This window comes from Cupressus sempervirens, chromosome 10 (genome assembly GCF_028749045.1).
Source record: "Cupressus sempervirens isolate cs-2001-9-10 chromosome 10, ASM2874904v1, whole genome shotgun sequence".
Classification (NCBI taxonomy): Eukaryota; Viridiplantae; Streptophyta; class Pinopsida; order Cupressales; family Cupressaceae; genus Cupressus; species Cupressus sempervirens.
In genome coordinates, this window is record NC_143127.1 from 65,992,671 (window position 1) to 66,010,855 (window position 18,185).

Consider the following 18,185-nt stretch of genomic DNA (forward strand, 5'->3'; position numbering starts at 1 on the left):
CATCTTGATGTGACGTGGGGGGAAAGAGGGAGGCAGGCTTAGGTCAGCATGGAAGGGGGAGTGATTAAGGATGTTTGGGTAGATTTCTAGGTAGTTAGGTTAGGCTAGTGAGATGTTAGTTTCTTTAGCTTGTTTAGGTTAGTATGTCACTTTTTAATAAAGTTTTTTTTTTTTTAAATTTGGATAGTACCATGTTGTAGTCAATTTGGAATATTCTTTAATATTAGTTGTAGTATGTTCTCTTTTATTTAGAGTTTTTTTTTAAAATGTTTTTTTGATAGTTTAAATTTTTATATAGTACTTGTTAAGGAGATTAGTGTAATTTGGGTTTGGTTAATATTGAAAAGTATTAGCGTATTTTATTTTATTTTTAAATTATGTGATCATATTGTTTTTTTTTTTAAATAGAAGGTAAATTATTATGGTTCTAACTATAAATTATTTTAGTATGGTTTAGTTTGAATTTTAGTTTATTTAACTTTAGTTGTATTAATATTATTACTTTAGAATAGATCCTAAATTCAAACAAAATTGATATTAGAATAAGGATTTAATAAAGTTTGTTTAAATTTTGTGATAGACGTTATCTTAATTATCAAGTTCGTTTTAGAATGATTAGACTTATATTACTTAAATGATTTTTTTGAATAAATGAATTTTATTATTGATTAATGTTGTCTAAATAGATTAATAATTGATCAAAGTTAATAGGACTTAAATTATGGTAAATTATGTTTTACTATTGTTCTAAGGATGTAATATTTAAAGTGTAATTAAAAATATTAAAGTGTTAAGTCTTTCAATTAATTGAAATTAGTTGGTTTAAAAACTGAGTGGTAATCTTAAGATTTGATAGGGGATCTTGTATCAGTCTTTTAGAGTACATATACTTATCTTTTGGAAGCGAACACATCAAACCTAGTGAGTTTAATTATTAACTAAAAAAAAAAAAAATCCGTGTGTTATGAGCCTCGTATTTTTGGGCATGACAAGTTAACAACACTTGAAGAACTAACATAATGACTAGAATCTTGCACATGGAAAATATTTTTTAAAAACAAGCATAAATCTCTTTATTTATCCTTACACAAATTATTTTTATTTCATAGGAAATAAAAGGCATACATGATTTTAGGCTTCATCCCTTAAACTTTGACACATGAAGAATTAACATAGAATCTAACATAGAAAATCCAAGAAATGATAAGAAGATAAATAGACATTCGACTTATTACATATTTTGAGTGAGTCGTCAAACCAGAAGCCTTAAAAATAGAGTAAACTAGTGCACAAGAATGATATCATGGAAAAAGGTACCTTAGATATGTGATTTCCATCTATATCCCAATTGTTCCCACGTTTCTCTGCACGATAAAATTCGCAGCCCGCACAATGGCGTAATCTTTGTAGCTTAAGAATGTATGCTACAGATTGTGGGGCACAATCAGGAAGCAACTACATAAATCATAAAATCTGTTAATAAAAAAGTAATAGTATAAAAAAAACAGAAAACATCCTAATATAGTTTGATCAAACTAATGAGATTCGAGCATAGACACTAAGCATGAAACCAATTTCCTTCATAGAAGGTAGTAAGTTAAAAAAAAATACATGTTTTGAAAAAGCATACAGGCTATTGATTTGAAACTAAAGGATATATAAGCCTCTAGATTTAAGTAATAGAATAAATGAACAGAATATTCATGTGCTTAAAAGATCGTGACTGATCAAATTTAAAAAATAGGAGTTGCAACCTTTATGTAGCCCTTAGTAAACCTATTTTGTTTTGTTACTGTCAAATAGGATTTGCATTTAGTATCTAAGAAATGGTTGTCTAAAGTTTATAATCAAACTCTCAAATTATTTGATTTGATTCTCATGAGCAGCCATGAACCTATGCTATAGGCTATTTTATGATACTAAAGCATAATATTATATATAAGAAGGTAATTATGAAAATTACTATTCCCACAATAACATTGACACTTATCAATCTTGCATCATGGTCATAAGCTATCCTAACTAGGGAGGTAAACCGATTCAAAAATATGGTCAGTGTGATTTTTGTAATAAGTCTAATTTGCAATGCTTGTAATCAACACAAGCGCAGCTAAAAGTGATCACATTTTTTGGAGGGAGGGAATACATAGAGTTTGGTTGCTTCAAGCAAAGCAACAAAGTTGCTCACACAACCTTGTATACCTGAATTTCATATGGTACTCGTCCAGTTATTTTCAAATGGTGCAAAACAACACAGATATCAAGAAAATAGATATTCTTACCTTTATACGAATTTTTCCATGTCTAGTCTCCAATGCAACGTTTCCCTTTAAGAAAACATGGCAATGATTAATATTCAATATTGAAAAACTGTACAAGAATTATAAAATTCAATTATGCAACAAAAAAATAGGTTAGTTGAATGATTAGCTTTTACATTCAAAAAGTATTCTCTGCCCCAAAACAGTTTGTGCAATCAAAACCATTATCAAAGATCTTGGGTAATACTACCTACAAAGGTGCAGAAAGTTAGAAATATGGTGAATCTTATGCGGTTTCCTTTTAGCTTTTCTAGCATTCCATTTGCTACTTTTATGACAACTCAAACCATAACAGTCTGTAAGAAAAACCCTCTATTCAAATTAGCAGAGAAATCTCCCTGATTAGATCTACTCCACAAGAATTAGAACAAATGAACTGGATAACTACTCATGCACACAATATAAATTATCTTTTAAGGGTTCTGTGTGTAATCTAAGAAACAAAATCTAGATGTATCATTGTGATCTTGAAGGCAGAAGCACAAGACTTAAAGTACTTATCTCATCACAAGAAAATCAATTATGCAACTAAATAAAAATTTGAATGAGGAGAAAAACACTATCCAATGGCTAAAGACTAATGAACTAATATTGACAAATGAATGGATTTGACAAAAAAAACATTATATGAACAATACAAAAACATAATGTGAAATCAAGGACATCGGTCAAAAAATACAAAGCTACCAATTAAGACTAGAGGACAAGCGTTAAACAAAGTTGAACACAATCTTCTTATTACTGTCATATCAAATCTCAATACAAAAAACTAAGTTCAAAGCTGAATGGGAATTCTCCTTTGTGAAAGAGGCAATAAGCCCTTCAACATAGCCTAAACTAAGCACCTATCTATTTTAAAACCTACTTTTTTCCTTGAACAGATCAACATGTCGAATTTAAATGAATGGTCATAATTCATTGCTTGTTTCTTTAAATCCTTCTAACTTGGCATTGATCTTGCACTAGGGTGACAATGTCAAGATGGACCAAATTCTTTAATGGCTATGCCACCCAAAATACACCACAAGGCATCTCTCAAATTGAGCATCGTTTTGTCTAGGTTGTGTTGTCACCTTTTGACACATCACCCCATTGCAGATGGGAACTACATTTTTGCCCACTTGGTCATTTGCTTTGAGTTCCTAGCAATTTTGGCATAGTTTCCCAAAGTTTCTAGTGTCTTGAATGGGCATTGATTTATGCTAAATCTGGAATAAGTGTCATTTGTCCTTAGCTCTGAGAAAAGTTCTATGATCGGGTGACAATGAAATTTAGAGAAATATGGAAAAGGGAAAATCTTTCAAAATGCATACTTTGACAAACTTACTATGGTTAGAAGAGACCTATAGTTTCTATTAAAATCTAGAAAGAGAATTCCCCAAAAACTCTAATTTCATATGGCCAGTTCATCCAGATTCCAGACGCTTGCTGAGAAGTGAGGGAATAGGAAAGAGAGAAATGGAATTCAATAATGATCTAATAGACTAATTGCCCAAATGATCTAATCAACCTCACCATCAACAGGGGTCGGGAATTCCATCTGATAAGTTAAATGATACCTAGAAAAAATACAAAGAAGGCATTATACATGTCCTCAATTTTGAAATTCACAAAATCAGACAACCCTATGCAGTTTTCTCTAAATTCAAAGGTGAAATTCTCTACTTCCGGTAATCCAAATGATGTTTTATGAAGGCAATCAATTATTGCTTGAATTGTACTAAGCCTTATGTCTTTCAAATACCTTTTCCAAAGGTTTCTGTCGAATTTTTCTTTGTCTTTCTTGCTAACACAGGTTTTCCTTCCCTGGCTGCAAGTACTAGATTTTTGGTAACCTTAAAGTCTTTTGGATTTTTCTTCTTTTTTTTGTTTTCAGTTTTCTTTTCGTTCTAGATTTGTTTCTTTTTGAATTCCACTCATCTCAAGCTATTTTAAGCCTAAATCAAAGCTATATTTCAAGAGAGAAAGACGAATTAAGTAATCTTCAAGTGGGGTTTTTATGCCTAACAGCAGGTCCTCGTTCTTTGTATAAAAGCCTGTGATGTGGAATCAAAAGTCCAACAAAGCCTCTTAAAGTCATTTTATATGGGCTTTGTGATGGTCATTGCACATCATCATGGCTGTCATTTACATGCAATGTGGAATCAAAAGTCCACCATTACATATTTGTAAGGAAATATATGATCTTTAGTGAGATTTTAAATGCATCGGTGGGCTTTTTAAGCCTAATTTCGTGCCTACTGTTAATGTTGAAATGCTTGTAAAGGTGCATGAGAAACCCATCTTTGGAAAAAATGTGTTTTATTAACATGAGAAATATACTTGTGTAAATGACTGCCTCCATTATTTAATAAGCCTTTTATGATCTTTTTATTTCTCGAGGGGCTCTGTAAACCCATTTTAGACAAGGTGGCAATTTTGAACATGTAATGAGGCTTTAAAAGCCTGTTTTTAGAACAAAGCAATGATTTTAGGCATGTGATGTCAACTGAAAATTTGTCCCTACTGTTTTTAAGTATCTTTGACTTGTATTTTGAGCTTAAAAACCCGTTGAGGGAATATACAAGTTGTTTTAAGAGGAACCAAGCATCTTTCAGCTTGTAACGTGCCTCAAAAAGCTTGTCATGATTGCTCCATGCTTGCAATCACGTTGTGAGGGCAGTGTTTTTACTTATATCATGTTTATAAAGCCCATCTAGGGCAAATGAACATGTTTTTGCAAAGGAAATAGTCATTTTTGCTTGCAACATTGCAAGGAAAGCCCGTCTAGGGAAAAACCACTTCTTTCCTTACTTGTTTTACTCAAAACAAAACACGTTTTATTGAACAAGGATGACATTTTTTACTGGGATTATAAACAGAGAACAAAAGTGCTGATTGTATTCCTTAATACTAACGGCATGCTCCTCTATTGATGTCATTTTTTGCTCAGAGTGCAAATTGGCTTGCAATGGCATATTCAAACCACGTTTTGCGAATTTGAACCAGTCTTTAGAGTACTATTCTCAAGCATTTCCTTTCTCATTCATGGCCATTTGTCAAGCATTCATGGAGCACTCATAATGCATTGATTTGGTGAAAGGATTGGATCAAAATCTTTTGTCCATACAGCTGCAAGTTGGAGATCTTTCCTAGATTCGAAATCATCAAGATTTGGGGGATTTTCTTCAAATTTTCAAGATTTCTTATTCCTCATTGCATTTGTGATTTTCAAGGAGAGGTATGTTTTCATTTTTAATTCTTTTTGGTGCATGCTAGGGCTTCTTTTGTGCTGTTTTTGTTTTTGTTTTGTATATATGTTTTTGTTCTTACGAATCATTTTCAGATTTGTATAGTCTTTGTATAGAAGTATTGTCTCTCAAAACAATCCAAGTTCTTTCCCCAAAATTGCAATACAAGTTACTCCCACAAAGAGAAAATTCAACCAATGCTTTTTCCCCTACTTGCTGACGAAATCAAAAAACTATGTTTGTGAGCTCATCTTGCTAAAAAAGAGCTAAGTTTTTCCCCTACTTGTAATTGGAATTAAAAAGTCCACTTCAAGTATTTTCCAAGTGCATTTAAAGTCTTTTTCCAACCTACATGTGGACTTTCAAAACCCATTTGCAGGCAGCAAGTTCCTTCCAAATGACTTGTAATGGGAATTGAAAGCCCCACTTGTATGTATGTGCTTGTGCATCTCATTTCCATACCAAACATGTGTATTCCATTCGCTTGAAATGCTCCAAAAATAAAAACGTTTCTCATCTTTTCTCACTTAAATAGCTGACTTCATCAAAATTTCTTCATTGCCAATTGCGCAAAGGCCTTCCATTTGTATTAAGTATGCACGTGCTTCCAGATCTGCAAAATGAGCCTCTAATAGTGTCTTATGGATCCATTTGTGTCACACAAAGATGTTCTTACATTATGGGATTTCCATATTGTAGTTTCATACACGGATTTTCTTGCTATGTCAAAAGAACCAATCTCTCCAAAAGGCAAGAAGAAAATAAAGTATCGGTATAACAAATACTAGAACTCTATCTCACCTTCCCATGTGGTCTCTTGTGTTGGTGAGATCAAAGGCAAAGAACTTAGGCACCTTGATATGCTGAATTTCTTAAAAGAGTGGAAAGCTCCACAAAGACAGAAATGGCTCCTATTATTCAAAGTCACAGTCATCTAGTTTCCATGTTTCCAGTAGCTTCTTTAGAACCTGAGACCGTGATGGCATGAGATCAAGATTTTGATCATGAGTTTAAAACATAGTTCCAAGACTCTCCACGAGTCGGGCAAGTATCCCAAGTTAGTGAGTCGGGTCAGCCCTATCGTGTCTAGTACGGCGAGCCGAGTCAGCCCTATCGATTTCAATATATGATAGCAAAAAGGTGAAGGTAAGGGTAAATCTTCATAAAAACTTCAAGTGTTTTGTCGCTTTGCGGAGTCACAACCGAGTCCGAGTTAGTTCACAAGTCAAGTTACCCTTAACGAGTCAAGGTCGGGTCTGAGTCTGGGAACTTTGGTCTAAAACCATTAGGGGTGGTGATGGGAACACTATTACTAGTTCGGATCTAGACACTATTGACAGAGTCTTCAAGGTCCAACTTGTTCTAGTGTGCATTGATATAACAAAGGACGAGGCCTTGAAGAGATGAAAGAAGGGTAAGCTAGATTGCATAAGGTTCATAAACGAAAACTAGTTACTAAGCAAAAGAGCCTCTTTGACAAGATGGCCAGAGGCGATCAACGGGTTAGACTTTCATGAGGAGATCAATGACTTGAGCACCTTACTCAGCAAGATTGGGGGCCTTAGGCAGTCTAATGTTTTTGAACCGTAGATGTACAAATTCATCTCATTGATTGTAAGATCTAAATAGAAGATCTTCTAGAAAAAATTTGATTAGTGATACACTTTGCGAGCAATTGTCCCAAGTCACAAATACTCTTTTGCCATGAATTTGTACTTGGTTTATATTGCAGCTTCCTTGGGATCATTTCTGAGTCTTTTTACCGAGCGTGACAACCATTAGTGCCAATTTAGGGATATTAAAAGTAGTCCAAGTTGTCTTCTTTGGACATTGCATTTGCCTATTTGACAAGGATCTTACAAAGAAGCGGCATTAGATAAAGCTCAGTGGAAAGTGAATGAAAATGGTTTTTCATTTCTTCAATTTCCTAATTTCACTTACATGAGGGTTGATTATTTACAAGGTGAGCCATACACACTCCCTTGTTACCCCCACTGACAGGATCATCCTCATGGAACTTGCAAGACAGCTCATGGTTGTTCAAGTGTACTAGTCTACATTGCACAGGCTTAGGGTGGGGATTTGTTCACAAAACCTACTTCAGATTAGAGGATATTCTTTGACTATTGTTCCTAAGCTAATGTACCCCAGGGACGCGTACCTGCCCGAAAAGCCAAGGTTTCCAATGGAGGATGGGTATGGGACGTCCCCCCCGCCATCCCCAATTGGGCAAAAAATGTAGGGGACATCCCCAGTACCTGGGGACTTCTGGGAGAAAAAAAGGGGATGGTTGGCCATCCCTAGTACGGAAAGGGGAGGTCCAAAAGTCCCCTAACCGTACTGGGGAGGTCCAAAAGTCCCCATTTTTTGTGAAACTTTAAAAAAAATTAAAACAAAAATTTTATTTTGTTTGTCTCTACTAGGTCCTCCAGTGGGCTCCACCGCTCCAAATGCCCTAAAAGGACAAAAAAGACCACATTATGGTTGTTTTGTCATTTGTTTGGTTTTGCCTGTGAAGTTGGGGTGTGTTGTAGCTGGCTGGGATTTTCATTTTGCAAGAAGAGGGGGTGATTGTTTTTGCTTCCAAGAGCTTGAGCAGCAGTCTGTTTCATTTTACTATATTTTGTTTTCTATCTTGAACTTGAACATGATGATGAAACTTTATGGCAGCCCTCTAGCCTTTGGGCCTATTCAGATTTCCAAATTTTGATGATATTGTTCACTACTAAACTTATATTTAAATATCTTTGTTCACAAATCGATATGCATATTGACAATTAAGTACTAAAATCGGTTATTAATTCCTAGATGGCATTCAAATGGTGTATGTTAGGGTTCTATAATGTTTAAACTTGTAGAAATTTTGTGCTAGTTTCATATAAATGACATGTATATTTGCAAATTTCAGTGTATATTTTAAAATTTCTCTATTTATAGCCGTCTCTGTTTGCTGTCCCCCCGGTCCCCAAAATCACCAAAAAAAATTGTTGTCCTGGAAACCCGTCTTGTCGTCCCCCATCATCCTAAGGCTAAGTGCGTGGACACAAAACTTCAAGAAATAATCCTAAAGAAGATCATGTTAGAAGCTACTTCGATTATTGAGGTATGAATGATAAAATGGAAAGAAGCTTTGTACACATTCATCACCTTGAGGATATCTGGCATCGACATGTGTATTGAGGTTAAGATCAGAAAGATGGACTACTACAAACTAACTCTGACGCAAATTAAAGAGTTCAATCTAGATCAAGTTCCTGATGGTGTTGAAGATGATGATGATATCCTAGATCCTGAGTATTGTATGCATTGAGTTAAGAGTCTACCTATTTTGCCGCCTTCCTGGTCAATGAAAGAAAATGCATCTATTTGGGATAGATTCCAGCCTATCTTAGCCAACACAAGCATATGGATAAAGAAACGAGGCCTAAGGTGCACCAAAATTAAGCCAAGAAAAGACTTTGATCCTTCTAGTCCAATTGGACTAAAAGTCAAAAATCAGGGGAAAAGGGAAAGAAGGCACTTTTGCATTAGAGATCACTGTTAGAGTAATTAGATATTTCCTAATTAACTCTAGTTGCTTAAGCTAAACTTTAGGCATCTAATAATTAATTCTTTTATTAATTATTTTGATGCAACCTAAGTTAGACCTTTTTTAGGGTTTCGATCTCCTTTATAAGGATGATCTCTCATTGTAAACATCAACTTGAGATAATTCATTATTGATATTAGCAATCTCTTTTTTGCCCATCAAGAATGTCTCGTCTATGGATGTGGCAATTCCTGCCTCCATAGTTTTTTGCCTCTCTCTTCTATAACAGGTGTTTGCATGCAAGTGATTCTTTGGAGCTGTGGGGTTGGTCATTCATCAACTTCAACATGGTATCAAAGCCCCAGATCTTCATGCCCCTGTTCTGTTCGTAAGAGTTTTTGGCATCAGATCTGACATTAGTTTTCAGATTTGAGCTTTCAACATTTTTTATTAGATCTAGGGGGTTATTGATTTTCGTGGCACTTTGAGCAAAAACGAACATCACCGTTGAGCTCACAACATTCAAAAACCCCCATTTCCATATAAAATACGTCCCGTTTGGATGCTATTGAAATTTGAGGCAAATTCTTTTTGCATCTAGGTCGTTTTGACCTGCACACGCAAACCAAGGCAAGCTACACCAGTCGTAGGTTCACTACAGCCACTCTACAGTCGAATGAGTTGTATTTTTTGGTGGTATTGCATGATTTTTTGGTGTTTACCATCCACCTTTTGCACCATCAGTGGATTTGTCGAGTTTTGATTTTTCTGACTCAGCCAACAAAACCCTCTTTTTCCCAAGGTTTGATCTCTACATGTCATGGCAATTTTCTCTTTTCCGCCTAGAGGAGGAAAGATGAGCTCACTTGTTTGTACTCGGTGATGATGGGTGGTGATGATTGGCTCTTTTCTGCGTTGTGTTTGGCTCTCAACCGTTTGGGCCCTACTGCTGTTCGCACCCTGCGTGTGCACACTCATGGCCAGCCTTTGGCTCCCTCTGCCCACTACGCTTGCTGGTTTGATGCCAGCATGGAATCCTTTGGTGCCCCCGAAGATGACCTCTGCCGGCCATTTCTTCTCCCACGTGGCGTTGCTCATCGCGGACGGGCTTTGGCCCTGTGTGGATGCCACCACCCGCAACCCTTATCTGCTGCCACCGCCTATTTGTGCGGCCTCTGTGCTTCCCTCAGCCCGATGCGACTTGATTTGGAGATTGGGAGACTCGCAATTTTTTGTGGAGGCATTTTTTGGGTGACTTCTAGTTGTTTGGTGAGCGGTTTTCAGCCCTTTTTTTGGTGGCTCTGACATTTGTCATGGTGATATGGCACCGTGATTTGGACTGTGAGTTCTTTGGTAATTCGCATGATTACAGGAGATTTTCACGGCGAGGAGGGTGGCCTTTATTTTGTTACGGGGAGGAGGGCGACATTTCCAACCTCCATCGCATGCATCAAGGCGTGCTTTGTGCGTTGGAAGGCACCTGCCCATGCCTCCGGCGTTGTTCCACAACCTCGCCTTCATCAGCAACCCTTATCCATGATTCGATCCATGATTTGTGGCATTCTTAGAGGGCACGATTTTTTGATGTTTGTGAAAAAGGAATGTTCTATTTGGAGTTGTTCTCGTTGCATGAGCCTTAGCGCCAACTTTGGAGGATATGCTTAGGCGAGTCCCCAATGATCAGTGTGATTACTTAGCGGTGCCTGATGGTTTGATATGTGTTTTTATTCACCAAATTGATGCATTTTTGCAATGATGATTTTTTGTTTGGAATTAATCTTGGACGACACGATATTTGGAGGATGTGCATTTTTTTGGAGGTCCACATGGCAGTTTCAACAAGTGAAGGCCTCTCTACCACATCTGTGGTTTTGTGGGTCTGCATTTTTTCTTTGTGACTCATGCTCTCATCCATGTCAACGTGCCCTCTGCCAACGATATTTTAGTTGGTATAGACTTCATTCTTTAGCAAATTTTAGAAGGGACGCAAGAAGTCAATCTTCATTGTGTAGGGTGCTTTCCTACTTTCCTACCTACGTGGAATCTGAAGTTTGGGAAATGCAATCACTTCGCCGCCTCTGCCTCTCTGCAACTGTCGATGCGCTCGTTAGTGTGCTCATCCAGCACCAGTGCTAGAGGTGTCTTCAAATTCATCTTGTTTAACCTCTGATCACGAATTGGCATGTGCAAGAGAAATTCATTCCATCGCTGATGTTGCTATTGTGGAAGCCATTGAAGTCTTGCTGGTCAAAGAGCGAATGATGGCTGCGAGTCCACTTTTGGGCAGCGTATGAAGTTTTGTTTTGCGACGAGACCTGCTCGATTCCTCCCTCTTCAATGCAAGATCATCCTCAGCACCTTTTTGGTGGGTATCGCATGTTTGATTTTAACAGAGATATATGAATGGGGATTTTTTTAATTTTCCATTTAATGGATTGGGGAATGAGAAGGTGGTTTTTTGGTGGTTGAGGCTTGTGTTTGCTTCTGTTGCATGCTTTTCTTGCTGCAAGCAGTGAATTTATCGAGCTCCATTTCAATTTCACCTTGTTCCATGCCTTGGGATCTCCCACACGGATAACACAATTTCTATGCCTGATTTCCTTGACCTTTGGAACTATTGTGCCAACTCAGTGATCCAAACCCTCTGTTTACATTTAGTGAACTTGGCATTTTTTTTGGATGCCGCATTTGGTGTTTATTTTTCAAACATGATATCTTATCTTGGCCACCGGATTTTTTCCCGGCACCGACCCTTTGTCTGGCTCTTGTTTCCGGCGGTTGGCTTTTTCTCCAACGGGGGTCATTTTTATGGCATTTTTTCCTCGACGGCCATTTGACCGTCAACTTATCCTTTGCTGATGTCAGCACTACATCACTGCTTCCTATCACCTCCTCGGCCTCTGTTTGGACCTATATTTGGTTTTTTGCTCATATCTTGGGCATACGGACTCCGTTTTTTGCAAACGAGATATCGCCAAAAAGCTGGTTCCGAGCCCATCATAGTGGTACAGTTAGTTTTCAGTTTTGATGCTGTTTTGATGGCTTTTTCTGCTGTCAAAGTCAGATGTTCTATTTTGCACTCTGGGAGGCATATCTTGAGCATCTAATCTCCGATTTGAGACTTCTTTATATTGTTGGAAAGTTGTTTTTGCGCTCTTTCTAGTAATGTTAGTTGTTCCAGATTCTGCTTCAGGCACATTCTATTCAGTCTTCTACTTTTTTGCATTCTGGTGAATATCCTAGTTGTTTCAAGTCTGGGGATCGATTTTGTTGCTTCATATGATTTTTCATGACTTGTACTATCTTTTGTACGAGTCTTATGTCTTTTTTGGTCTATTTAGACATCATTTGTATGCATTCTTGCAAACGCACTGAGATAAAGTGTCATACTGTATCTGTATTTTTTATTTCAATTGTTTGCCTTGTTTTGCCTTCAGATTCGAGTAGTGTCATCTAAGGACACTCATGCAGATTACTATATTCTTGGGATCATCATATCTTATGCCTTATTGTACATGTACTACTCTGATAAAGTGTCGTGGGGGGTTGATGTTTTGCCTTTGTTTGCCATCTTCCTTTGTCCAAGTGAGTGTCCCTTCCGTGACATTAGCCTCATGACGTTTCTGAGATTAATCACCTCAGTAAACATTTATGTACTTTTTTGTGCATCTTGATCGTGGTTTCTTGACTTGCAGTTATTTTGGCCCACTTTCTCAATTGCATGTCACCTCACCCTGTTTGCATTAGGGGGGGATTCTACTGTTGTTTCTAATGCTTCCTTGGTTCGATTGATCAGCTCTTCAGGCTTTGGTGTTTTATACCATCTGTATTTTCAAGCTCAATTGTTTGTCTCCTCATTCGATGCAGATTACAGTCTTCTCTACCTGGTCAGGTTCTATTTCAATGGAGGTTCTTCAGATCAGCAGTCATCTTTCGACAGAGCTTTGCAACTTCTACATGCTTCAGTGATGTTCTTCATGATCATCTATTGTTCCTATCTTCTGGGATATTCCCTAGTATGGAGGCTTCTTCAATCCTTCACTAGTTTCTTTTAGCATTTTTTTTTTTTCCATCTCTTTTTGGAGTAGGGTTTTTCCCATGTGGTTTTCTCTATTCTCCTCTTTTTAGAGATTTGGTTGTGCTTGGGTACCTCATCAGGCCTTGTTTGTCGAGACCCATTTCTACTTTCAGCAGTAGTTTCTAGGTTTTTAGCTACTCCCTAAGTTTATCTTTAGGGGGGGTGAGTAATTAGATATTTCCTAATTAACTCTAGTTGCTTAAACTAAACTTTAGGCATCAAATAATTAATTATTTTGATGCAACCTAGGTTAGACATTTTTTAGGGTTTCGATCTCCTTTATAAGGATGATCTCTCATTGTAAACATCAACTTGAGATAATTCATTATTGATATTAGCAATCTCTTTTTTGCTCATCAAGAATGTCTCGTCTAGGGATATGGCAATTCTTGCCTCCATAGTTTTCTGCCTCTCTCTTCTGTAACAAGTGTTTGCATGCAGGTGATTCTTTGGAGCTGTGGGGTTGATCATTCATCAACTTCAACAATCACAAGGATCCCAATGCTCACTATCAAAGGGGGCAAGGCCACAGTCAAAGTACTTGAGAGAGCTTGAGAGAATTCAAATTGTGACCAATGATTGAGGTACCATGTGTTGTAGACACATTTGTGATGCCTGCAATACCTTAGTCTACACCAATGTCTAATGAGGCTCCCATCTCTCCACTTGTTACGGATTTGGATTCCTTCTCCATAGTGCACATTCCTACAATGGATCCTCTAGTAAACACATTTGTATTGCTCATTTCCTTAGTTGCTCATACTGTAACATCCCCCTTTTCCCAGTCTTAGCTAACAACTATCATATCATTGAAGACAATTACTTTTCATATTCATGAGCATGAGAAGGAAGTTATAATAGTTATTTTACAGGTTCATATGAAAGAGATCAATGGTTATATCGGTTATCTAAATTGCCTTAACCAACAATTGGAAGAACATTTAACCAGTAAATGCAATATATCTAGCTGTCATCATAACTAACCATTACTTAATGGAAAAAGAGATCATTCTCTACTAATAGAGATACATTACTATTCATAATCACACAACAAGTTTTATAACCACTTTACATATTCAAATGAAAGAGAACCAACGGCTATAATAGAATAACTGAAAAAAAAAATAACTAATTAAACAATACTAACTGTCTAATATAACATTAATTGCAAATTCATAAAAGAAAATACCCATAAGTAGAAGATATTTGAATGCAGATCATATCTCTGTCTCATGCAAGTCTTGGCATCTGGTGGAGAGGAGAAGCATTGACAGGGGCTTAACCTCCCAGCTGTGGACCCTTAAGTATCCCCACACAATCTCAACTGAGAAATGCCCTCCCTACCCTAGGATTAGGCATGGGACACCACTATCTTACCACTGAGCATCCTTGTGATGAAATATCATACCACAACCGGCTTGCAAAAAGATTCATACCCTTAGACCACCATGAGCCGACACAGTTTTTATGACATATTTTATTTCTTGATTATTGTTACTAATTGTTTGTAATAACCCTCAACTAGTTATTAGCAAACATCAATTTACCCTATAAACATTAGCTTGGCATTTTGTCAAACACTTGTAGAAAAGCCTCAAACCATAAATTAAGTATAAGAATTTAGAAGGGTATCTCCTCAACCCCAAGTAAAAGACCCTAATGATAAGTTTATCAGATTTCTTGAGAAAACAAAAGAATTTAATTGTTTATTGCTTACGACTGAAAATGAGAGTTTCGATACTCAATGTCATAGTGAGTTTCCTCAAATACTGAAAGACTGGATTTACAATTCTCAACAATAGCCAATACTAGAAGAAGAGTGATAGCAATATTTTAATGATTCAAACCAATACTTCTGCAACATAACAATTAAAAGGTATGAAGAACCTGAAAATAACAGTCACGTGGAACCCAAGGATGAACACCTTTCTTGAAAACAAATCTCTGCCCAAAACACGGCAGCTACAGCAGTCCAGGTATGATGCCAAATGCAACCTAGGAGGAAAAGATTCATACCCTTAGACCACCATCAGCTGACACAGTTTTTATGACATCTTTTATTTCTTGATTATTGTTACTGATGATTTGTAATAACCCTCAACTGGTTATTAGCAAACATCAATTTACCTTATAAACATTAGCTTGGCATTTCGTCAAACACTTGTAGGAAAGCCTCAAACCATACACAGTATTAGAATTTAGAATGGAGTCTCCTCAACCCCAAGTAAAAACCCTAATGATAAGTTTATCAGATTTCTTGAGCAAACAAAAGAATTTTACTGTTTATTGCTTATGATTGAAAATGAGATTTTTGATATTCAATGTCATAGTGATTTTCCTCAAATACTGAAAGACTGGATTTACAATTCTCAACAATAACCAATGCTGGAAGAAGAGTGATAACAATATTTTATTAATTCAAACCAATACTTCTGCAACATAACAATTAAAAGGTATGAAGAACCTGAAAATAACAGTCACATGGAACCCAAGGATGCCCAGCTTCCTTGAAAACAAAGCTCGGCCCAAAACATAGCAGCCACTGCAGTCCAGGTATGATGCCAAATGCAGCCTAGGAGGATAGTTTTGTGCTGCAATTACAGTCACAATTGTAAGCACTCACGAGCACGAGGCATTGACACCACATTTCTGATTCGCAATTTTTTATAAGAAGCTCATTCTTCTATTATAATCACCCAGAATTACAACAGCTAGGGCATTCAATTTGCAGGCCTACAGGATCACCTACAGTGGGGACTGCCGCAACCCCCCGTTGCATTGCTCAGGTGTTAACTTGTCGCTTGGAGCGTTCTATGTTTAGGATGGGTGCACTCGCATGATAAAAACTCACACCAAATTGATGTTCTTAACACTAAATGATGGAGGCAAGATAATGATAAGGGACTCCTCAAAACCCCAATGTCCAGATTGCAAAAGCAGGTTGTTTCTAACCACAGTGCTATGAATTTCTAAATCAGAAATACAATTTGCTGATAATCAGAAGTAGGATTTACCAGAAAATGATTGCTCCTCAGCCACAGTTGCTCAGCAGCTAAAATGCAGAACGATTGCAAATGCAATTCTCAGAATTTTAAAGCCTTTATACTTCAACAAGGGCACAAAATCAGAACCTCAAAAGTGTCACAAAGACAACAAAAGCAAATAAATATTCAAGTGTGTTTTTTCCAATGAAATGAGTTTATATTTATAATGCTTTGTTGATAAAAGTTTTCAAAAGAACTCAACTTTAGAAACTGCAAAACTTTCCCAAAAGAACTCAGCTCTTCAAACTTTCCAAAACAACATCACTTTAAATATTTAATACTAGGTGTAGGCATATAATATATGGCCCCTTCCAATGATGACTCAACCTCAACTCAAGTTAATTTATAATTTTATAATAAGTCATATAATGATTTAATAATAATTTGGCCACTAAAAATATAATAACTCCTAAAATACTCATCATTTAAATATGTTGTCTGAAATAGGAGTCACCTATTATTCCTCCATGTGACCAAATGCACTTTCCAAAAATAGAAAGGGTCCATCTCAATCAACACCCAACTTACCACAATAGTAAGTACACAAAACTAAGCCCAAACGAAGTCCAATCTGAGCCGAATGAAGACCAACTTGTAGCTTACTAAATTGTGGAGAAGAAAAGACCCTCCCAAGCCAAGCCACTAAATCAAAAGACCCCCTATCCATAGTAATTAGCCCACGAGGATCACAATAATAGGCTAAAACTTTAATGTTGGGCAAAAATGGGGACATTACATTGTTCTGTCTTTTATCATGCAGGGATATTCCATAATTTAATAGCTACCATTCTCACCCTTCATCCCAACCATATGGGATTTCATGGATGAATTTCTAGGTGGATTCATGAGCATGTATGATTACTAAATATAGTCACAGCCATATCATTCTGCCAATCTGGCCTATGGCATCACAAATAGAAATTACAATTTTTGTCATATTATTCTTGATATCATAAAAGTGTTGTTACTTATCTCAAAAGTTATATTTCAGATACATCAGTACAAGCCTTGCACTCTTGGATAGCAATTCATTTAATTACAAATTCAGATTTAAGATGTAAATATGCGGATGTCCCAATTTTGGAGCATATTGGCATTCTTACAACAACAGAGAGGGAAGAAAGGATACATACAAAGATGTAAATTATTCCAATTCATGGTTTCAACAATGATCGTGTTGCATTATTATTTCCAGGCTAAAAATAATTCAAAACCATTATACAACTCTAGAGGCATAATAGCAAAGATGTAAACATGACATGTTTGTATGTTGTAAGGCTCGACTTGAGCAATAATGTATATATTCAAGGCAGAGAGAGTGGAAACCAACACCCACGCACGGTACTATAAAAGGAGATGGCACCAATTTGCAAATGTATATTGGATGTTCAATCTAATAGGAAATCGATCTTCCTCTTGTATCTGATGTGCAACTAGTAAGAGAATGAAATGGTTTATAATATGCTAGTAACAAGCATAATGAAAAGATGAAAACCCACTAGCAGAATGAAGCAAGAATAATATAATGCAGACTAAAAACAGATTCCCTCAAAAGTCCTCGAGGGTGAGTGTAAATACAAGAATGCTCATCGAGGACACACCAGTTACGCAAGAAAGGGTGAAGTGGCGAAGAGTTACAACAAAGCCATCAGTTCGCATGTTTATAATATTCAAAAAGCCACCTCCAAAAATAATAAAGTTTGATGGAAGAAGAATGAAATATAGAGGGGCCACTCAAGGCAAAAATAATGAAACTATTGTCAAGGAATAATAATAATAATGATTTCATCCTCCTAATGTTTTAATGTATGGGCACCATGGTATCTATATAGGTCTATATATGCACGTACACATATATACATGCGTAAACTTCAATCATATATTTCTTATGTATACGTCAAATTTCAAAGTAGGCTTATATGTTCTTGTATATCTTCATTGATTTACACACACATACATATACATGTGTGTACATGTATAGGT

At 36.5% G+C, this 18,185-nt stretch overlaps 1 protein-coding gene across 1 annotated transcript in view; it reads right to left on the reverse strand.

The window, feature by feature from the left end:
* Nucleotides 1-18,185, reverse strand: part of LOC149532591 (peptidyl-prolyl cis-trans isomerase) — an 85,313-nt gene that overhangs the window by 31,855 nt on the left and 35,273 nt on the right. Inside the window, exons 3-4 of the mRNA XM_089807750.1 lie at nt 2,283-2,327; nt 1,318-1,455 (exon numbers count right to left, since the gene is read on the reverse strand). Of these exons, the coding sequence (XP_089663876.1) occupies nt 1,318-1,455; nt 2,283-2,327 (183 nt within the window). The remainder of the gene's footprint in view (nt 1-1,317; nt 1,456-2,282; nt 2,328-18,185) is intronic.